Below are 24,473 nucleotides of genomic sequence, written 5' to 3' on the forward strand. Positions count from 1 at the left end.
CACCTAACTGCTGCACCACGGGCTGGCCCCTCTAGATTTTTTAAAAATTGAAATGCATAAACATTTCAGCCCATATATACCCAGAGGTACTATTTACATTCATTTAATGCCTTCATTTTGAGAAATATTTTCACAAGACAACTTGTCAAATATATTATCTGAATTTATAATTTATTTAATTGTTTTTCCAAATTTAGAAACTGTAAAATCATAGGCATACTCAATTTTATCCCATTTTAGTACAAAAATAAATTTTTCAAATAAAATGAAACACTTCAGTATAAAAGTCTAACAAAATATGTACTGGATCTATAGCCTGGAAACTATAAGACGCTGATGAAAAAATCAAGAGACAAATAAATAGGGAGATATGTACTGTTTATGCATTGGAATACTCAACATGGCTTAGATGTCAATTCACTTCACACTGATCTATAGTTTTGATATGATTTTAATCAAAATATCAGCAATTTTTTTTGAGATTTGGATAAGCTAACTCAATTTTTTATAGAAAGGAAAAGAAATTTAATTTGACAAAATAATTGTGAAAAGAAAGAACCAAGTTAAAAAACTTGCATCACTTAATATTAAAACTTGCTATAAAGCTACACTGGTCAAGAGAATTTAGTATTGGTGAAAAGCTAGACACGTGGATCAATAGAAAAGAATGGAGAGTCTAGAAATAGACCCAAACATATATGATCAATTGATTTTTGAAAAAAATTGTAGAGGCAATTCAATAGAGAAATGGAGTCTTTTCAAAAAATCATATTGGAACAATTTTTCATCCATACAAAAGAAAAAAAATTATCCTCAACACTTACAAAACCTTATACAAAAGTTAACCCATAATGGATCACAATCCTAAATATGAAAACTAAAATTATAAAATGTTTAGAAAAGATCAAAAACATGAGAGAAAATTTTAGTGACCTTGAGTTAGGCAGAGGTTTTAGATATAATACCTAAAGCACAATTTATAAAATAAATAATTGATAAAGTAAACTTTACTAGAATTAAAAACTTTTGCTTTATGAAAAATGCTGTTAACAGAAGGAAAAGACAAGTTATATGCTATGAGAAAAAAAGTTTTCAAATCTCATATCTGGCAAAGGACATACATTTAAAGTATATAAATAATTCCCAAAACTTAACAGTAAAAAAGTTTTAAAGGGCAAATGATTCAAACAGACACTTTACTAAAAATATATATATAAATTGAAAATAAGCTCACAAAAAGCTGCTCAACATCATTAGTCATTTGTCAAAATTCAAATTAAAACCACAAGTTACCACTTCACTCATATTGGAAAAAGCTAAAATTAAATTAAAATAAAATCTGAGAATCCCAACTACTGCTAAGGATGCAGAGCAACTGTAAGTCTCATATATTGTTGGTGGGGGTGCAAATTATACAGTCAACCTAGAAAACAGTTTGTCATTTTTTTAATAATATAAGCATACACATAGCATATGACCCAGTAATGCCACTCGTAGGTGGGATTTTAGAAATTTAAAAATTTTTGTTCATATAAAAACCTGTGCACAAATGTGTACAGTAGAGTTATCTCTAATCACCAAATACTGGAAAAACACCAAAAGTCCATCAGTGGGTGACACACTGCGGCAGGTCCATACAATGGAATACTACTCAGCAATTGAAAGGAATAAACTGATATACACAATAACTTAAGCTAAGTAAAAGGGCCAGATTCAAAAGGTTATTGCATGATTCCATTTATATGATAACCTAAAAAAGGAAAAACTATACGGATGAAGAATAGATCACTGGTTTTAAAGGGATAGATATGCAGATGGCTTAACTATAAAGGGGCAGCATAAGGAAATATTTGTGGGTAAGGGATCAATTCTGTATCCTGATTATGATGTGGTTACACACCTCTACACATTTGTTAGAGCTGTAGATGTAAATTCTCTCTGAATTAAAAAAAAATTGAAACGATAACATTAATGATGTAATGGCTTAAAACAACATCCGTCTTATTACATCTCGTAATTATATGGATGAGAAATTTGGACAGCGACAGGCTGACAATTTTTGTACTCCACTTGTCATTGACAGAAGCCATTCAGTGTTATTCAGCTGGAAGATTGACTCATCCAGAGTCCAGAGGATTCAAAATGGCTTCACTAACAAGTCCGGTGCTTTAGTGGGCATGGCAGGAAATCTGGACTCAGTTGGGATTTTTGACCAGAGGGCCTACCTGTGGCCCCTCTGGCAGGGCTTGCCAGGAGTATCTAACTTCTTACATGGTAGCCAGTTTGCCCCAGAGCATTTCAAGAAACAGGGTGAAAGCTGCAGGACCTCCTGGCTATTTTTAACATGACACAGTCTTCCCTCTGGTGACAAATTGTTAACATTTTTCCAACATACAATATATACACACCCCTTTCTAAAGACCCCAGCTTTCTTGTCCCATTACGGCATTGTTTTAAAGTCTAGGATCTTGCCATCTAAATCAGGTCCAAGTGTAAATCAGGCTCCCAAGGGTAGATCTTGATTGTGCTTCCTCTTGATGATGAGATCTATGAGTTCAGGAGGCAAGTTGCCCATCCCACGCACAGTTAACATCCAAAGGTGATAGAAGAACAGGATGACTGCAATAGACACTCCCATTCAAAAGGCGTTGGGGTAGGAAGTACATTGCATTCACTAGTTCATAGAAATTCCAAAGTCTAGTCAAGTATATCCCTCCAGATACATGATTAGGGTCTAGTCCTTCCCCCTGAAAATGATATTTTGTGGATCTTGACTTCACCATTTGGGGTCTTGGTCCAGTCTTCTGAATCATCTTTACTTTTTTGGTAAAATATGGATCATGTTTGCTGCTGAGTAGCCCTTCATTCCATTTCCTGCCTGTAGAAATTTGAGAACCTTACAAGCTGTTTGCATTTTGAATTGGCCTTGTCCATTTTAATTGAAGCTGATGGTCCTTCTACTAGTTAAATTCTCTTACCATTTTTGTGGGTTTCCTGTGATTCTCTACCACATACCGGGAGTCAAGATTCTGTAGGATAATGCTCTCAAGATTCTTAGAAACCTGTTAATCTAGTTGAGAAAATTTGTGAGGCAATTTTTTTTTTTTTTTGAGGAAGATTAGCCCCGAGCTAACTACTGCCAATCCTCCTCTATTTTGCTGAGGAAGACTGACCCTGAGCTAACATCCATGCCCATCTTCCTCTACTTTATATGTGGGACGCCTACCACAGCATGGCTTTTGCCAAGCGGCACCATGTCCACACCCGGGATCCCAACTTGTGAACCCCAGGCTGCCGAGAAGCGAAATGTGCACACTTAACCGCTGCGCCACCGGGCCGGCCCCATGTGAGGCAAATTTTTAATCTTCTGAAGTATAAACAAGAGTTTCACAGCCTCACCTCTGAGAATAGCTTTACCCTGAGCCCATATAAAAGTGAAGTGACATTTTTAAGATTTCGCCTGGAAATCTCCTTGGCCAACTACAACAGTTCATTAGTTGCATTTTCTGTTTCCCTCATTACTGAGATGAGTGTTGCCAAACTTTCTGCCACCACAAAACAAGGGTGGATTTTTTTTTCTGCCCTCAAATAACAATTTCCTCCTCATCCTTTCAGCCATCACAAAAGTCCCCAAAGCCCTTCAAGCTTCTGCCTGGTTCCAAAGTCAATTGCGCATGTTTTCCAGTTACCTAATTCCACTTGTTATTGCTGCAAAACAAACTACTCCAAAGCTTAGTGACTTATAAAAACAAACATCTTATTATATTTTATAATTTTGTAGGTTAGAGAGTTGGGCAGATCTCCTGAGCCTTTTCCACATGGTTTCAACAGAAGTCACTCAGTGTGATTCAGTTGGTGGTTGGGCACAGTACCTGAGAGAAAATAATCTGCCACCATAAAAGAGACCTTGTCTTTGAGAGGGTATCATTTGTAGTAAGCGGTGTATTGCATATCTTGCAGTAAGAGCTCAAGGCTTGAATGAAAATTAGGGAGATCTCAGTTTTTGTTCTTGTCCTATAAAAATGGTATTGGTAGACACTTAATTTACTTCTTGTGTTCTCATCAATTAAAATAATTTTCCCGACATGAAACTGTTCAAGTATAAATAGCAAACTCATTTTACAAGAAAATAATATATCAATAGATTCAGAAATGGGCCAGGACAAAACTAAAATGTGGAAGTGAAATAATCACATTTAAGTATTTCCAAAACTTTAAGCGTCTACATTGTGCTAAACTCACTCTAGGATTTGCATTTAATAAAATATGTATGTCCTCAAGTTTACAAATTCAAGTAGAAGTACATATCCACAGGTTGCCAAATACTTTATGAAGAGTGAAAATACATGGAAATTTGGCAACTTATCTTTAGCTTATGATGATAACCTATACCCAAATAGCTTTAAGTATGTATGTTTAATCTCATTATCTGTAAATATAGAAATATTAAAATGCATGGTGTTGTCTACCCAAGAAGAAAAATCCCTAATGAATGATTGCTTTTTCCGTTTAATTCTGATTCTGGTGGGTTGCATATGTATGATTTAGGTAGTTATTTTAAGAGTGAATTGTGGATTTTTTAAGTAGTTATTTCATTTGATGCACAAGAGGCAAACATTTCATCTGTTATTCTCAAGAACTATCCTAAATGAGGTTGCAATATTCAATAATTGTTTCTAAAAGAGGTTAATGCCTCTGCAGCTTTAAAGTGCAGTTAATAGCCTCCACACAGCTTCTTGGCCAATATCCACGTCAACAAACAGCTAGTTAAGAATTATCTGGATTGCTCAGAATGAAAACATCCTTCCAAATACAATTTAATTTTGTCTTGAACATACAATGTTTAGCTCACTAAAACTTATCCAGAATGGAACGTTTTTCCTTTTAATATACAACCTCTAAGATTTCATAGTAAATGATATACAATATCATTATCAAAAGATTCCCAAAAGACATAAGGGGTTTTTCAGAAAAACCACCACAAATTTAAATATTGATTAAAAGATAAAAGTTAGATAACAAGCCTCAGTATTGAGAACAATTTAAAAATACTGAAAATACTTGTTGGAATAATTTATTCATATGACCAATTTTCCTACTGAAGACAAATGTAAAAATAAACAAAAACTTTTTGCTGATAATATCTATTCCTTTGTTTCTATTTGTTAAGCCATGTCTTTTCCCCAAATCCAAGCTGTGAAGTGTTAATGGTTTATTAAAATTGTGAAGAGAAGTGTGAACATTACTCCAAAATAATAGATTGAATTTTAAAAATACGTAGATGTGTAACTAAAAATCAAAATATATTTAAGCTGGAAACACTTAAGGAAGCCTGCTTTGCATAATTTATTTACTTGAGTAATGTTTGATGTTACATAGGTTCAGAATAAATCTTCCTTCCTGTGTTAGTCAGTTCTGTAACATTAGTCCCAAATTACATGTGATAGATTTGATTGATGGGAATTGGCAAGATACGCTCTGATAGTGTCAGACATCGCTGTCATGAAAAATACTTGTAATGCAAGATGAGGCTGTTCGGCCTTTACAAGATTAAATATATTTCTTAAAACTTATATGCAAGGCAAATTTTAATGAGTATTTTTTCAAATCCAAATTATATTTAAGGCAACTAGTTTCATGCCTGAAAGTTAGTAATCGTTCAATTAACTATAGTTATTGTTTTCATCTTTTATGTTGATTGTGGATTGTGATTATATATACGGCATATATATGGCATCCACTTTCAAAAACGTTTATATCTTTAAAATTATATCACCGTGCATATATTTATCTCAATGAGACCCTTCAAGTTTCTGTAAATTAAACAGATGATCTCTATGACCGTAAGTACACTTTAAAAATACACATATAATAAACCTTGGAAATATTATGCTACATAAAAGAAGCCAGACACAAAAGGCCACAGATATATGATTCCATTAATATGAAATATTCAGAGTAGGCAAATTTATAGAGATAGGAAGTAGATTCATGATTGCTATGGGCTGGAGGGAAGGAGAAATGTGAAGTGACTGCTTAATAGGCACAGGGTTTCCTTTTGAGGTGAGGAAAATGATTTGGAACTAGACGGTGGTGATGGTTGTCCAATACTGTGAATGTGCTACATGTCACTAATGGTAAATATTATATGTATTTTACTAAAATTTAAATTAAAGAAAAAATAAATAATAAAATATAACACAGTTTACCTCAAACATTCTATGAAGCACACTAGGTGGAAGGTCATCAAAAAATTATGATTTTATGGTGCTATTATCCATTCTTTTCTTAGAAAAGTTATCTTCCTACGAGTAAGTTCTTAGAATTGCTTGCTTTATTTCAGGAGGTTTTATTGTGTTGATTGACAGTAAGATGTTCTGAAGACCAAATCATTTTCCAAAAGACTTATCTTTGTGTGTGTGTGTGTGTGTGTGTGCGAGGAAGATTGGCCCTGACCTAACATCTGTTGTCAATCTTCCTCTATTTTATGTGGGATGCCGTCACAGTGTGGCTTGATGAGTGGTGCTAAGTTCACACCCATGATCCAAAACGGTGAACTCCAGGCCACAGAAGCAGAGGACATGAACTTAAGCACTACACCACCAAGCTGGCCTCAAGACTTTTATCTTTTTATTGTTCAAGTTGTAGATTCCAGTAGCAGAACAACGATTGTTTAATTGAAGTCCAAAAAATAAATAATAATGAGCAGATCACTGCCCATACGTCATTAAACATACAAATGGCATATTACTAAGTGCTAAGTGTAAATGGTTATGTCATTTTAACCTGCTAATTGTGTAATTAACATTAACTAGAAATAAAATCACACAAGTGAGAACATTCTATGTTGGATATAAATTTTGGGTCATGAATGGAAGTAGTCATGACAGAATTTCCATGTCTATGTTGCCTAAATCAAGAGAAGCATATAAACTTCCTCATCTTTCTTGGCATAATATCAAGTGGAGTGAACAGAAGTTTAGGAACTGATTTGGGCAGAATATGAGGCAGGAAATTGTGCCACTTTTTTCTTCCTTATCTACAGATTTATTGGCACAACTTGACATGAAGGAGAGAAAGCATCACTCCCCCGGCTGTCTATCCCAGTTTGTGAGAAGGCTGAGAACTGGGCATAGAACTTCCAGACAAAGGGGAATTGAGCAGGAGTGCAAGAAATGAGCATTGGAGGCAGGAGGGCATCGCTAGATAAACGGGGTCTTGTGGAGGGAGCACTGCTAGGAGCACATTAAGGCAGAGAATAATTCATTACCTTACAACAAAAAGCAACATAAATTACTATTTTTCATTGAAAGGATGCAGCTACTAGAAGTTCTGGCTCTGTACAGAGCTTAATCTCCAAAGCAAAGCATGCTCAAACTGAATGAACTATATTAGTTGGAATAAATCTCTGTCAGCTCCTAGAAGAATGTTCCTGTTCCCATGGACTAAGTTTACGTCTCCGGAAACTCTTACCTTGAAGTGTTAAGCAATGGGTAGTGTTCTAAATGGAATATAGCTTTATTTTTTTTTTAACCAGTGGTTTAATTTTCAGTCTTGCTAGCATCTGAATGTTTGTGTCCCCCCAAAATTCATATGTTGAAATCCCAACACTCCAGGGGTGGTAGGATTAGTAAGCAGAAGTTTTAGTGGTCCTTAAGTCATCATGGTAGAACCCTCATGAATGGGATTAGTGCTCTTATAAAGACACCCCCGCAGAACCCCTAGCCCCTTCCGCTGTGTGAGGACACAATGAGAAGTCTGAAACCTGGAAGAGAGCCCTCACCCCCTGCTGGCACCCTAATCTCAGCCTTCCAGCCTCCAGAAATGCAAGAAATAGATGCTGTTTGTAAGCCATCTGGTCTTTGGTATTTTGTTATAGCAGCCCCAGCAATCTAAGACAAATCTTATATTCAAACAGAGTTTACTGAATGAGACATAGAGAGTGTTATTTCATTGACTCAACATACTTATGTTCTGACCAATCCTGATAAATTACATGAATTTCAATAACTATTTCCTTTAAATACTATTATTATAAGAAAAAAAACCTCTCAACTTCTGAAAAATAGGAATTGGTTTTGTTTATATTTCATTTTCTACATATTTTTGAGAGTTTGCTTTAATTCTTGGGAATTCTTAGCTTTTTTTCCAGATTTGGTACATAATTAGTTTCTTTCAAGGAATTTTTCATAATTTTAAAATAATTCTGCCCTTTTCAAGAGAATAATTAAACATATGGATAATGAAGAAGTCAAGGGGATATTTGAAATAACCTTTCTGAGCATCTAAAAAGTTCTTATAAAATGGCTTTCTTCCCTGTTGGTTTAGTAACTGAGAACTGAAAGGCACTTTCCCAATGGGCCATTATTTCAGAATCAGTGGCCCCAGACGATCACTCTCCCTGTGGCGGGGTTCATAGAGCAGATGGTGCAGGCAACACGGGGGATATTGTGGAGATGATGTTAGGAGCAATTCTTCTACCTTCAAGCATCAGTGTTCTGTACTTTGTGATGCCTGGGAACCTATGCTGTGCAGTACTTTGAGTACTTTGCAATTAGAAAAGTTTGTAAAACTAAACCTGGGAGACATTTGTTAGCAAGTTTGCACTTTGTCTTTATTTCTTTGAGAAATGAAAGTATTTTCTGATCATCTGAAAATTAGCCAGGCTCTGATTATGACTGCTAAAAAGAGGAAGAATTCAGTTATTTTTCCATTTGGCTACGAATCTGTGATTTTTGCCTTAAGTCTTCTACCTACTCAAGTAACTAGCAAAAATAAAATCCGTTTTCCTAGAAACATCTTCAAAAAATGAGAATGATAATGTACGCAAATCAATTCAAAAAGATATATGCATCAGTTTCCTATTACTGCTGTAAAAAATTGCCACAAATTCAGTGGCTTGAAAAAACACAAAAACATTATCTTATGGTTCTGGAGTTCAGAAGTCCAAAATGGGTTTTACTGGGCTAAAATCAAGGTGTCTGCAGGGCTGTATTCCTCTTGGAAGCTCTGGGAGGGAATCCGCTCCCTGCTTCCACAAGTCTGGAGGCTACCCGCTTTCTTTGGCTCATGGCCCTCTTCCTCCACCTTGAACCAGCTCGGTCCCACATCACATCACTCTCACACTGACTCTGCCTCCCTCTTTCGCGTATAAGGATCCTGGGATTACTTCAGGCCTGTCTGGATAATCCCATCTCGAGGGCTTTAATTCAATCACATCTACAAAATCTCTTTTGCCAAATAAGGTTACACATTCACAGGTTCTGCGGATTAGGACGTGGACCTCTTTGGGCCATCACTCTACCCACCACGACATCATATAAGATGTGTAGTAGCAAGATGCTAATAATAATGTTAAAAACTATAAAATATATTGCAAAAAGTGTATAAATGGCAAAACAGTACAATATACAGGGTATTTCCAATGAATGAAAAGGGTGGTTCCAATGAGCATTTCCAGTGATTCATTTCAAATTTGGATATTAATATTTTGGCATATAATTACATAAATAATATACGTAAGTGATGTGGTGTAATTTAATAACACAAAGACTATCGAAACCAGCACGTAACTTCAGGACTAAAACATTACCGATATTAAAAATGCCTGTATAATCCACCCCAATACCATTACCCTAATATCTCTCTAGGTAACCACTAAAGTGAATTTTGTCTTATAATTCCCTTGTTTGCCCTCATGATTTTACTAGATATATATAGAGATACACAGATAGATGATGGTTAGAGAGAGAGAGGGAGAGAGAGCTTGGTTTTGAATTGTACAAAAATGGAACCATAATATAGCTTTGACACTTTCTTTTTTCACTAAATGTAACATGTCTAAGATTTGTCCTCATTATTGCATAGTTGTAGTAATTCATTTTCACTGCTTTATACTATCTGATATTGTTGACATATCATAATTTATTATCCATTTTCCTTCAGATAGATATTTGGATTGGTTCCAGTTTTTGTTTTATCTTTTACTATAGCTAACACTGCTGCTATAAATATTTTGTATATGTCTTCTGGCACACACTTACAAGAATTTATACTTAAGATTTATACATAGAACTAAAATGTTTGTATCTTGAGTATTCACATACCATATTTATGATACATGTTAACTTTTTCCACTTTTTTCTGCTTTTAGCATCAGTATATAAAGAATCATTTCGTTCCATATACTCGCCAGATTCTGATGTCATCACACTTCTTATTTTTAACAACCCAATGGGTCTAAAATGGTATCTCGTTAATATCTTAATTTGCACTTCTTTGTTTTCCAGTGAGTTTGAAAATTTTTTCACATATTTTCTGGACATTTGTAATTTCTGCCCAGTAAAATATCTCTTCCTCTTTTGACCATTTTTCTACTCAGTTGCTTTTTTCTCATCAATTGCTACAAGCTCTTTTATAGTTTGGCAATAGCCATTTGTCACTTATAGCTGTATGGCAAATATCTTCTTCCACTGTGATTTGTCTCCTCATTATCCTTAAGTGGCCTTTTGATGAATAAAACTTCTTAATTTTGATGTCATAGACTTTATTAACCTTTATTTTATGATCAGCGCTATGGTACTTTTTTTTTTTGGTGAGGAAGATTAGCCCTGAGCTAACATCCACTGCCAATTCTCCTCTTTTTGCTGAGAAAGACTGGCCCTGAGCTAACATCTGTGCCCATTTTCTTCTATTTTATACATGGGATGCCACCCCAGCATGGCTTGATGAGCGGTGTGTATGTCTGCGCCCGGGATCTGAATCAGCGAACCCCAGGCCACAGAAGAAGAGCACTTGAACTTAACTGCTACACAACCAGGCCGGCCCCAGTGCTATTGTGCTTTTTGAAGAATATACTCTACCTCAAGGCCATAGAATACTCTGCTTTATTTTCTTCTATGTTTTTTAAAATTTTACCTATTATATTCGAACTTTTGATCCATCCAAACTTCCTTTTTTGAGTGGTGTCATGCTGAGATAGAATTTAACTTTTTTGTCATATCCAGAACCATTTATTAAGTAGTCCACACACCCACCACTAACCTGCAACTCTACTTCCTTCAAGTATCAAACAGGACAGCTTTTAGAGCCTTCATTTTGTCCCATTGATCAGTTTGTCTTTGTACCAATAAGACAATGTTTTACAGCTTTACAGTCATTTTAAAATACCTAATGCAAAAAATCCCTCTACGTTTTTTCTTCTTTTTTGTGAGGAAGATTGGCCCTGAGCTAACACCTGTTGCCAATCTTCCTCTTTTTCCTTGAGGAACATGGTTCCTGAGCTAACGTCTGTGCCAATCTTCCTCTAATTTGTATGTGGGATGCGCCACAGCATGGCTTGATGAATGCTGTGTAGGTCCACGCCTGGGTTCTGAACTTGCAAACCTGGGCCACTGAAGCAGAGCACACAAACAACCACTATGCCACCGGGCTGGCCCCTATTTTTCTTCTTTCATACAACTGCCTTGGCTATTCCCAAACCTTTGGTGGTATTCCATATGAATGATAAGATTAGCTTGTCAATCTCCTCAAAAAGTTTGTTTTGACAAAAATTGCACTGAATCTAGCAATTAATTTGGAAAAAATTGTTACCTTTATAATATTTTATCTTCCTTTGTATAATCATGGTATCTCTCTCCATTTATTCGTGTACTTAAGTTTTCAAGAAATTATAAAATGTTCTACATAAAAGTGTTTCACATATAGTTTAGATTTATTTCCACATGTCTTATGATTTCAGTCATACTGTATATTTTTTCAATGTTTCAGTTAATTTCAACCCCATAAATTATGCATTCATAGTAATATTTTTATATAGAAGTCTAGTCAAGTTAATATCAGTGTTGGTCAGTTTCTTGTTCCTCATTTCTTTTTGCATTTCAGAACAGCATTCTGCAAAGTCTTTTTTTCTGTCTTTCTGAAGTACGTTAATTAAAAGTCCATTTTATAAATGTTCAACATAAAACTGTGTTTTTCTTTAATGAATTTCTTTCACCTTCAGTTTTGAAAGATTATGTTACTGAGTTCACTAATCAAAGTTAACTGTAATTTTCTCTTGGTATTTTGAGTATATTAGCCTATTATGTTCTGAGTTTTATTATTGATGTTACGAAGTCTGCTGCCCTTCTAAGTATCTTGCAATAAAGGTGATTATATACATACCATACAATTCGTCCTTTAAAATCTATAATTAAATGATTTCTGGTATATTCACACAGTGGTGCAACCATCACTGCAATCTTCTATGGACATTTATCACCCCGAAAGAAACCATGCAGCCTTTGGCAGTCACTCCCTACTTCTCCCCAAATACTCATCTACTTTCTTTCTCCATAAGTTTGTCTAACGTGGACATGTTTTACGTATGGAATCATATAATATGTGGCCTTTTGTGACTGGCTTCTTTAGCTAATATTTTCAAGATTCATTCATGTTATAGCATGTATCAGTACTCCCTTCCATTTTGGTGGCTGGCTAAATAAACTGTGGTATTCCATACAATAGAATATTATTTGGCAATAGAAAAGAGATATTTTTTAATATATTTTCTTTGCCGTTGACATTCTACAGTTTTAGTATAATGTCTTCATATGAACTTCTTTTTATTTACCTTTATTGGTACAACTTGAGCTCCCTGTATCTGTGCATTAGTTTCTTTTGTTTGTTCTGGAAAATTCTTGTAATTTTCTCTGACTATTGGCTTTCTCTATTCTATTTCATCATTCTTGGATCCCAATCAGATACAGATTATTTTAGGCTTTCCCATGTTATCCCAAAAGACTCTTAACCTTTTTTTTTTCGTATTCTTTCTCCTTTGCTCCCACTATTTAAATCTGGGATATTTCTTCAGCTCTATAGTCTACTCAAATTCTTTATTCTGCTGTTTCTTATATGCTTTAACACATCCATTAAATCTTTAATTTCAACCATTGTATTTTTTATCTTATTTAGTATTGTTCTATTTGATTATTTTTCAAATATCCCTGGTCATTATGGGCTCCTATTACTGGCTTTATCTTTTATTTCTTTAAATATATTTCACATGTTTATTTCATATTCTTGATCTGGTATTTCTATTGAAGTCTATGTCTGCTTTCTTTTGTCTGTAGTAAGTTATAGTTGTTGTTAATACCTCATATTTGATTGGACTAAATCTTTGATAATCTTGAAGGACTAATTAACTAATCCTTGGTCACAGGTTCAGTTTTCCCACCTTGTGGTGGCCTAAGGCTGGGTTTCCCAATCTTGACGTTTGTATTTGCTTACTACCACTGCTTATCACTTTGGCTTTAGCTCATTCTTATTTTTGTTACTGTTTTTGTCTTTGAATAAGACCCTTTTTCTCTTGTAAGACAACAATGCTTTTAAATAGTACGCATTTGGGGCTGGCCTGCTGGCATAGCGGTTAAGTTCACGCTATCCACTTTGACGGTCTGGGGTTTGTGGGTTCGGATCCTGAGCCTGAACCTGTGCACCACTCATCAAGCCATGTAGGAGTGGCGTGCCACATACAAAATACAGGAATATTAGTACAGATGTTAGCTCAGCATCAATCTTCCTCAAGTAAAAAGAGGAATACTGGCAACAGATGTTAGCTCAGGGCCAATCTCCCTCACACACAAATATAAATAAATAAAAAATAAAAAGTGTAGATTTTTTACCTTTTTCCAGAAAATAATTTGCATAAAATAATACATCTAGTCTACCAGTGTATCTAATCTACCAGTCTGCTAGAAGCACATGTCCTTTATAAATACATTTTTCATATATATATATCAGGTCAAGTCTTTAAGACTTGTTTTCTCACATTCTTTATTTTATTTTATTTTATTTTTGGAGGAAGATTAGCCCTCAGCTAACTACTGCCAATCCTCCTCTTTTTGCTGAGGAAGCCTGGCCCTGAGCTAACATCCGTGCCCATCTTCCTCTAGTTTATACGTGGGACGCCTACCACAGCATGGCTGCCAAGCAGTGCCATGTCCGCACCCGGGATCCGAACCAGCGAACCCCGGGCCGCCGAGAAGCGGAACGTGCGAACTTAACCGCTGCGCCACCGGGCCGGCCCCTCTTTATTTTTTTTTAAATAAAGACTAATGCCAGGTAAAAATCAGTGAAGTTCTTACTTTCATTGAATATTTCTTTCATAGGCCCCGCTTTTATTCATGTTGGGTTCCCTTTCCTCATCCAGATTATCGGCTTCCCAGTGGCAGGCGCAATGCGTAATTCAGCTTCATAACCCTCAGCGCCTTGCCTGCTACTTAGAAGGTGTTCAATAACTATCAAATGAAAGATATAACAAATCACAATATTAAAATCCAGCCAAATTCCTGTACTAATCATACAAAAGTACTGAGATTACTGGATTTTGTGTCAAAATATTTTACAGGAAACATTTTATTATGTCCCCAGTGTTTGCCCAGCTACATTTTTTTATTTTGAAGACCAAGCCCAATTATATTTTCCTCAGAAAGTCTTCCCTGATCCTTCCACCTCGGTCTCTGTTAGCTACCCCTTCCTTGTGTTTCCATGGCGCTCTGTGTGCCTCCAACACAGCACTTATAATGTGGAAAGATAATAATCTGTTTGCAGTCTACCTTCCACAATATAATGAGCAATTTGACAGCAGAGGTTATCTTTCAACTTGTATCATCAGCACTAAACTACATTCCAGGTTGGCAATACGTCAAAAACAAACACTTGAAGAATGAAATCTAAATAAATTTGAAAATAACATTAGTTTTTAAATATTTTTAATTTGAATAAATTCTGTTGAATTTTTAACTAAAATAAATATAATCCATCTTAACTTTTCAACATACACATGCTCAAATATGCGCATGTGCCATTAGGTATTCCCATCTTATTTTTATAGAAAGTAATTGAAAAATGACACAGTGGGGCAAAGTTTATATCAAGTTAAAAATCTTATGACTCTCAGATAAATTTGAAATAATTTAATAAAGTTAAATATCATTTCCTAATAGCAGTATCACCAACAATTTTTTTTTCTCCCCAAAGCTCTAGTACATAGTTGTATATCCTAGTTGTAAGTCATGCAGGTTCTTCCAAGGGGGATGCCGCCACAGCATGTCTTGATAAGCAGTGTGTGGGTCTGCACCCAGGATCTGAACCAGTGAAACCCTGGCCAGCGGAGGGGTGTGCACGAACTTAACCACTCAGCCACAGAGCCAGCTCCTCATCAGCAGTTTTGAAAACAGGAGTAGGAACTGAATTCTTTAACTTGGGAAAGAGTATCTTTTTCAAAAGATGAATTAGTATACTGAATGTTGAATTTGTAACACTATTCTCATTATATCAAATTATAAATGAGACAGAGATAGTTGCCACTATAATCACCAATTTAGATGAAAATTTTTACAATCAGTGGAAAAGCATTCAAGTTGTTTAGAAAAAATACTTGGTGATAATATTTATTTTTGTGCTATTTTGTGGTGATTATTTTTACGATAATATTTTCAAAGATCATTTTTTAGAAATATTATCTTCTGATAATATGCCTGGCACATTGTTTTTTAGAAATACTTTATACTCCTAATTCTTGCTCAAATTTATTGAGACATAAAGCAAAAATATACTTCGTTATTGATAATAAATGAACACATTTAAATTTTTTGCAAGTTGCACAATTCCATGTGCACTAGGTCCTTATCGTTCAAATGAAAAATTATTTGTATAAGAAAAATGCATCATATTGCCATTGGAATTATGATTAAGAAGAATACTAGGAAATGCATAAAGTACATTGAATAAAGATGAAAGATGCAAAAACTCACATAAAATATAATTTCAGCTATTTGAAAATGTGTAGGATAAAGAAAGAAGAAAACAAAGGCATCAAGATATCAAGAGTGATCACATTGTAGATCCCTGTTTTCTTTATTCTGTAACAGTATAATTAAAAAAACACCTGCGTACATCACCAATATAGAAATTCTGCAGCCAGTTCTAAGGAGGCGGTGCGTGCCTGCGTATGTGGCGGGAGAGGGAGACAGAAACACAGAGACACAAAGAAAGGAGGCAAACGGGCAGAAAGGAGGGAGTAAAGGAAACAGAAAGAGGGAGTGAGCTACTGGAATAGAAATTGCCTGAAAGAACCAGGGAATTTACAAATTAACTGAATAATGGACCATAGGAAAAGGAAGCGCTTAATTTTCCTTGTTAACGTTAGATGATTATTTTTCTTTACTTTTTTTCTTATTGTTCGTTTCAATTAGTTTCTAGCAATCCTATGCAGCAAAAGATGAAAGTAATATTTTGTATGTCATTTTAGCTGATGCATTCGGTTGTGCTTTTTACTAAACGTGGTCTTCCCCCATGGTGCCTATTATGGAGACATGACAGCCTGCTGCCTACTAGATTTAATCAGAGAACACTTAGGTATGGTACTTGTGATTTCCCATCAGAGAGCAGGTTGATCCATAAGCCCCCAATTCCTTACCAAAAAAAAAATAAACCACACAGAGCCTCCCGGTGGTGCAGAGGTTAAATTCCACCATTCCACCTCGGCGGCCCGGGTTCACAGGTTCGGATCCTGGGTGCGGATGTAAGCACCGCTGGTCAAGCCATGCTGTGGCAGGCATCCCATTTAAAATAGAGGAAGAGATGCACGGATGTTATCTCAGGGCCATGCACGGATGTTAGCTCAGGGCCAGTCTTCCTCAGCAAAAAGAGGAAGAGGAGGATTGGCAGCAGATATTAGCTCAGGGCTAATCTTTCTCAATAAATAAATAAAAAATAAACCACATAAACCCAGAATCTTTGCATTAGTTTATAAAATGTTTGGTTTGCATCCAAGGCAATCATATCATCATATCAAAGCAGTATATATGTTGTACGTGCAGTATATCCTATAAAGCTCTGAAACCAGAATCTCTGAATCTGGATTCCAGCTCTACCTCTTATTAGCTCTGTAATCCTCTTGAAGTTACTTAACGTATCTTTATCCCATTGTCCACATCTGTAAAAGTAGGCAGATAGTAATACCTACCTCATAGATTTGCTAAGAGGATGGTAGGAATAAGCCATAAAGCACTTAGTATAATATCTAGCACAAAGTGAAATATGAGCATCTACATTTCCTGTTTACTATTATGGAGAAGGGACTTAGACACACAAACTAATTTTATATATATATATATATATATATATATATATATTTGCATGTATGTATATATAAAGAGGGGAGAGGGACAATTGAATAAAGGCAGAAAAATATATAAATGTTGAAATACATGATAGTTCTGCAAATTTCCCACAAGATGTTATTCACCAGATTTCAACATTACAATTATCTGTCCGAAATTCTTATACAACAAATCAAACTGCCCCTAATACTTCAAAAACTAATTTAGGAACAGAAAATACAACCAATTTTCTATTTACGATGGCTCCTAATTTTGAGTCTAAAAGCTAAAATTTAATGAATGTGGTTCTAAGTACTTTATGTGGATCAGTCCAGTTCTCACAAGCAGCCTCTCAGAGGAAGCACTGTTCACATCCTCCCCATCTGACAGACGAAAAACAAGGGACAGGGGGATTACGGAGCTGAGAGAGCTGAGATCTGATCCCAAGTAGACTTCTTCTGAGCCTGGCATATTAAACATTATAATATTTGCCTAATTGAATTAATTTTTTGCACCTCATAAAGTAAGAATTTGGGTCAGAAAATGCAGTGGGGTCTATTACTAAATATTGGGTCAGGTAATGCAGTGTGGGGTGGATTACTTACTATGTGACATACACATGGAATTTAAACTACATTTTCAAGGATACTTATTTTCAAAACAAAACACGATATATAATTTCACTTTGTGAACAAAACATTTTCTTACACAATTAATTTGAAGTAATTAGAATAGTGTTATCACTCTTTTCTAACAATAATAATAAATTGTGTCTTCCAAAATGTCAAAATTGGTTTTTGTACATTGTGAAATGATTATATTTTAATCACTGTTATTGTATGATATTCATAATATACTGATACAGTATAACATATTTACAAATAGCATTTATCATGTGACATGCCAAAACGATGAAAAATAGAATTAACTTCTGAAGGATTTGGGAAAAAAATGTATATTACTGCAAAAGAAGTTTGTAGGGAAAAAGAATCATTAATGTTTCTGTCGTAAAATTTTGTAGTTCCATATAAGCGTCAACTCAGCTGCCTTATAAGACTTACAAATAAATTCAATACCTGTCTAGATTTTAGAAATGTGAAATATAAATATTGATTTCATTCTCAATATTTACTCTCTCATATTTATTATTGTCTTATTTTTTTTGCTCACATATAAGCTTCCTACATTTTCACTCTTATTGAGCATTGCGCAGGTGAACAGTAAAAATCCGTTAATAAAACAATTAGTCTTTCTTTTATGTATAGTCAAGGAATGATTGAATTTTTAGACTGGCTTCAGTAAATCCATTTAAAATTTTTTTTGCATGCTGCATGCACATCCATTAGTCTCTGTTTTGCAAAGCCGTTTTCTTCTTTAGTCCGTGGTCCTTTATTACAGGCAGGCTATTTCTACTCGAGTTACAAGGACTTCTTATAGGGTGGTATTATTTGATTATGTCATTTTACTTACCTTTTTCTTTGCACATTTTAACAAATTATCAGGATTCAAAAATTGACTATGAGAAATCAGCCTTAAAAATTTGTTTTCGAAATGCTGAATTTGGCTGTTGAATAGGGAATCTTCTCAAGACAATGTTCTTTTGCAGGCAGATCAAAGCTCATCTGTAAGGACTATTAAAACCTGAGTTTTTAGGTGTTCAGACGATGGTCATTTCTGAGTTTTTCTTTGGACGCTGACTCTGACCCTGACCTGAAGACCTAAACATTTTGGGAACCAAAAATATTTTTGATTATTCACAGAAAGAACACAGTGGCTGTAGGATAATATTTGGCCTTGGTGACAGGTGACAGTTGATCTTTTCCTTGTGTAATTTAGAAATGGAAACTGAAGGATATTGGATGTCCTTTTTTAGTTCACTCTTGGAGCAAAAAGTGTTCCTGGAAGATCTGAGACTGTGTCTATAAAGTTTATCACTAAACCAATAACAGAAAGATAAGGAAATTCAAACAAAATTTTATTACATATACTGTAGCTTAAAAGTACCTTTATTTTAACCTCACAGTGAGGAACAACGACAGAGTGTTCTCAAACAATAAATTACTTACAGCATAAAAATACTTCATCTTTTAAATATATATCTTAAGAAGCAGTCCAAATGAAATTCTTCACTTGTCAGCTATTTTTCCTGGCAGGTGTCATTATGAGTTGTCTTGCTTTATAGCCTTTTCCTATAGGTAAGGCAGAGAGAAACTTCAGTCCAATCACTGATTCCTTAGGTGGTAGTTAGGGCTGAGGCACAGACTGCAGGATGGCTAGGGACACAAGAACTGGCCGCCAATCATGGAGTTGTGCTTCTTGGTGCTCTGGACTCTAGGCTAGGAGAGGATGACCCGTCCTTGGCTAGTAGAAGCTTGTTCATATATCCCCATTTACAGGTTTTACAGATCCTTGTGGCTGGTGAGATTTCCACATTATCCTGGGCTTTGTGGTAAAAAGCTGAAGTGAACTCTGCTCCATTGTCACTTTGGAAGATACATGGGGCACCTAGCAAGCAGAAAAAATATTATCTGGTATGTAACCTCAGTTACAGTTAGAAGATAGGGGTCTCAGTGCACAAATAATGATCAAAGGAGCATAGATTTGTAACATTCACTACAAACTCTGAATTTGACCTATCTGCAAGATAAGCAATCTACTAGGTCAAATATAATGGGAGTATTCTTTGTGGTTGCTTGGTTACTATATTATGATGACTGGTAATTTGGTAATCAAGGGATAAAAAATTAGATGAAAACTGGTGCTCTGAATATCTCCAACCTTGGCTCTTTTCCATGGAAATGAAGCTCTCTTAAAATGTTCACTTTCTTAGGCTTATAATAAGGTCTACATGTTTAATTTATTTCCTCATTTCAAAAATATAAGGGGGAAATTGTATTTATAAAGTCATAGGTGGTGCTTATATTCATGTACTGTGTACAAATATCACACATACATCTGGCTATCAATCTTTGTCATTCTCTCCATTAGTCCAGAAATTGTGAGCAAGAATTGGTTGAAATCATTGACTCTTTCCCTTTTTAACTTAACTATGAAAGGTCTAATTGGAAAATCTCATTAGCCAAGTCTTTCTAAAGGAGTAGTGACAGTAATGTTCCTTTATTATTTTTTTATTATTCCAAAGTCATTTTTTATTCTTCCCAAACCAGCTATTTCATAGAACTTACATCCTATATTAAACATGAGAAAAATGTGTATTCATTGTAAAGTATATATGGTCATTTTTATAAAACAGACAGCTTTCAGGGGAATTTCACTAAATGTATTGTGGATGCTATTGGATGTCCACTAAAAGAAATGGTTCTAGAAAATAAATGCAAAGTTGAAAATGTTTTACTCCAAGTGTCTAATAGAAATACAATATTTTATTCTGATAAACGAAGTGAGTAAAATTTGAATGGAACGGCAAAATGTAAGCTTGATGAAATTGTGCTCTTTCGTGGCCCCTTCTTTGGCAGCATATAGATGACTAAAAACGTGGGTAAAGCCTCAGAGCTAGAATGACTCTTGTCAGTAGTAATGAGTGAGGACTGCAGGGTATGGAGAGCCCACAAGGATGCCAGTGGCTTTTGTTATAATTCAGAGAAGCCCAATGAATAGCACATAAGATTCTAAACTTTTTAAAGCAGGGTTTTTTTTCCTTGTTTTTCTTTTACCATAGGATTACAGAGTGAATATCTTTCTTCGTCAGAAATGGAATGACCCTCGCCTTGCCTATAGTGAGTATCCTGATGACTCCCTGGACCTGGACCCTTCCATGTTGGACTCCATTTGGAAACCTGATTTGTTCTTTGCCAATGAAAAGGGTGCCAACTTTCACGAAGTTACCACAGACAACAAATTGTTAAGAATTTTCAAGAATGGAAATGTTCTTTATTCAATAAGGTGAGTCATAGACACATTCCTGATTTCAGTGAAATGGAGTGTTTTTTTTAAGGTTTTGGTGAGAGTTTTGAAATCTTTGAGTCGGTGCTTTTATTGTTCTACTTGAGTTCCTCTAATATCCCATTTCCCAAATATGTCTAATCAGCAATCACAGACCTGCTTCCAGATCCAGGAACTACATGAGTAATTCTCGGAAATCTACTTTTTTAACAAGAGGCCCAGGTTCTTAACATGAGCCCATTGGTGGGTGGCTTAAAGGGAAATTAAATGATAGTTGAATCATCTGCTGTGATTATATTTTTATGTATGCATGCTTCCTTTAAATATTTATAGGTAAAGAAATATTTAGATTTGCTTGTCTTGGATCCATTTTCCATAAGTTATTTTTCAGGTATATGTATTTTTTTTAGATCTTTTTAAGTTTCTCTCGTCATCCTTTTGCCTTTTTCATTCTAGTGGTCCACTTTCCATCCTTTCTAATGTGCTGCAAGTGGTGATTTATTGATGAACTTTGAAGAAGGCAAGGAAGAAAAACAAATCACTATAATATGTACAAATGGATAACAATCAAAACCTTTAATCCAATCCCTAGAAAAGATGTTATTTAAATTTTATTTACTTATTATACATCTCTCAGAAAACCAAGTAGTCTTTTAAAACTAATACCAAAACACAACAAAAATTAATACCAAAATATAAACACTAATAAGAAGATCCTTTGACAGTTGAAATTTAGGCTACTTATTAAGTATCAAGCAGGTATAAATTCAGGAAATAGCTACTTACAGTGATATGCTTGATGATTTGTGTCACACCAGAAAAATAGTCTAAAATAAAATGATTATCTTAAATCTTCCATAATTATTTTCTTCATTTAGTTCAATTTAAAAAAACAGGAAGTCAGGAGCAGGATTCATGTCATATTTCTTATGAGAAAGAGAATATGCCCCACTTATAGTAAGAGGCAACTGTTTCAAAAATATTCGTATCACCAGTAACCATGTTTTAAAAGGTGTCAAGGTGAACTTAATACTGAACCTTTAGGCTGAACATTGATTCCTTATATTTTCTCTCTCTATTTTCCCTTTTGTTAAGTTTTCCTCTCATAAGGAATGAGGATATTTGATTTTGAGTTCATCTCCCCAATATCAGAGACAATTGCTATTTTTTCCAGGTAATATTATAAAATAGAAATAACAAGAATGAAAATTTAATCTTAGTAGCTGATTTCAAAAACTTTTTTCTACAAAGTGGTTTTATAAATAACGCTAATTTCTTCATCCCAATATATTTATCTGCTTTTCATATGTTCCTATTTTATGTAAACAAATTTCCTTTCAATATATGTCTTATTTCTTAAGAGTGACAAGGTGACATCACTCTAAAGTGAACTGATACTTTCATCAGATTTCCGAAAACCAACTAATATGCGTTAATATTATCTTGAATGATTAATTGCTACATGAGACATAAAGGAAGATTTCAAGTCTCAACAGTAATTAAGCCCTTGTGCTCCCATATGAATGAGTAACTTAACGGTGAATCCCAGGTCTAAACAAGAGAATTTTGAACATTTTTGGAAAATTGCTAAAAAGCACAAGTATCAGAAGATAGTGGGAAGATGGAGCAGACATATTTTCCCCTTTTCCTTCTGCTAAGTACAATAAAAACCCTAGACAAAATATATGTAACAATGTTAAGGAGACTTCCAATGGCAGACGTAGGAAGGCCTTGGAAACTGAGAAACAATATGGAGGTGAATTCACGGAATTTTCTTTTTTTTTTTTTGTATATCTCAAACTTGGATGAAGAAGCCAAGCAACCTGGAAACACCAATAGGTACAGACAAAAAGTCTGAACAGAACCCAATTTCTCTAGCCATTCTAACATTCTGTAGATATTAGGAAAGGGGCAACCTAGCAAGACAGAAAACCTTTAGACAACTGCTCTGCTCCAGCCAAACATCTAAGGAAAAGATTTGAGCCCACCCACACTCAAGCCAGCAAAGCCCAAGTGTGAAGCCCAGACTTCCAGTCTTGCTAGGTGGTGATAAGTCACCCAACACCCACGTCAAGGTGGTGCTAGGAAAAGCTAAATAGTGAGCTTGATTTTTATGTCCCACCAGCCCGTAATGAGTCTCCCACCTTGCAGTGTTAATGGAGACCACATGGAGAGCCAGTAATTCCACCTTCACTCAATAGTAACAAGGCACCTCTATCCCTCCCCACTAGGGTAGTGTCAGTGAAGTCCTAGGGGAAAGTCAAGACTTTCAAAATCACCCAGTCCAAATAAGGCCACTCCCACCATGGTGTCAGTGAAGGACACGTGAGGAGCTGGAACACTCAGCAGTAATAAGGAATCTCGTCCCTTGTATGTCAGTGGAGGCTGATTAGGGAACCTGGAGTTCTACCTCTATCTGGAAGCAACAACATAGCACCCACCTTATCCTGACAGCACAGTGTAAGAGAAAGCCAGTGTAGACAGAAAATTTAAATAAGATCCAGAGTCTCTTAAAATAATATAAAAATAACTAGGCTTCCATCAAAAATTAATCATTATACAAAGAGCCAGAGATTCTCAAACTGAATGAAAAAAAGACAACTGATGCCAATATCAAAATGATAAGGATGTTAGAAATATCTGACAAAGATTTTAAGTGATCATGATAAAAATGCCTCAGTGAGCAATTACAAATATGCTTGAAATACATGAAAAAATAGAAAGCCTCAGCAAAGAAATAGAAAATATAAAGTAGAACCAAATGAAAATTTTAGGACTGAAAACACAAGAACCAAAATAAAAATCTAGTAGATGGGCTCAATAGAAAAATGGAGAGAATACAGGAAAGAATCAATGAGCTGTAAGATAGAATAATAAAAATTAGTCATTCTGAACAATGGAGAAATTAGATTGCGGGAGGCAGAGGCTCAGGGTCCTGTGGTAGTACAATAAAGGATCTCATATTCATGTCTTCAGAGTCTCAGATGGAGAGTGAGAATAGCTTATAGAGCTAACAACAAATTAGGGAAAATTAATGGCTGAAATTTTTATAAATTTTGCAAAAAGTATAAACCTACAGATTCAAGAAGTCGAATAGACCCCAAAGATATTCATGCTAAGTCACATCATGCACAAACTTCAGAAAGCTAAGTAAATATCCTGAAAGCATTCAGAGAACAATACTACCTTACCTATAGGGGAAAAACAATTAGAATGATAGGAGATTTCTCATCAGAAATCATGGAGGCCAGAAAGAAGTGATATATATTCTTCAAGTGTTGAAAGAAAGGAACTGTCATCCTAGAATGTTGTACCCAGTGAAAATATCATTCAGGAATGAGGCAGAAATCAAGACATTCTTGGAAAAAGAAAGCCAACAGAATTTGTCATAAGAGATCTACCCTGAAGTCACAGCTAAAGGAAGTT

The 24,473-nt window shown here is 35.1% G+C and overlaps 1 protein-coding gene across 2 annotated transcripts in view; it reads left to right on the top strand.

Moving 5' to 3' along the window:
- The window catches only part of GLRA3 (glycine receptor alpha 3), a 184,456-nt gene that overhangs the window by 70,287 nt on the left and 89,696 nt on the right, over positions 1 to 24,473 (top strand). For both annotated transcript variants that reach the window (XM_001498316.5, XM_014737750.3), the window contains exon 4: positions 20,824 to 21,047. In XM_001498316.5, coding sequence (XP_001498366.4) covers positions 20,824 to 21,047 — 224 coding nt within the window. The remainder of the gene's footprint in view (positions 1 to 20,823; positions 21,048 to 24,473) is intronic.

The sequence above is a fragment of the Equus caballus genome, chromosome 2 (assembly GCF_041296265.1).
Source record: "Equus caballus isolate H_3958 breed thoroughbred chromosome 2, TB-T2T, whole genome shotgun sequence".
In the NCBI taxonomy this organism is placed as follows: Eukaryota; Metazoa; Chordata; class Mammalia; order Perissodactyla; family Equidae; genus Equus; species Equus caballus.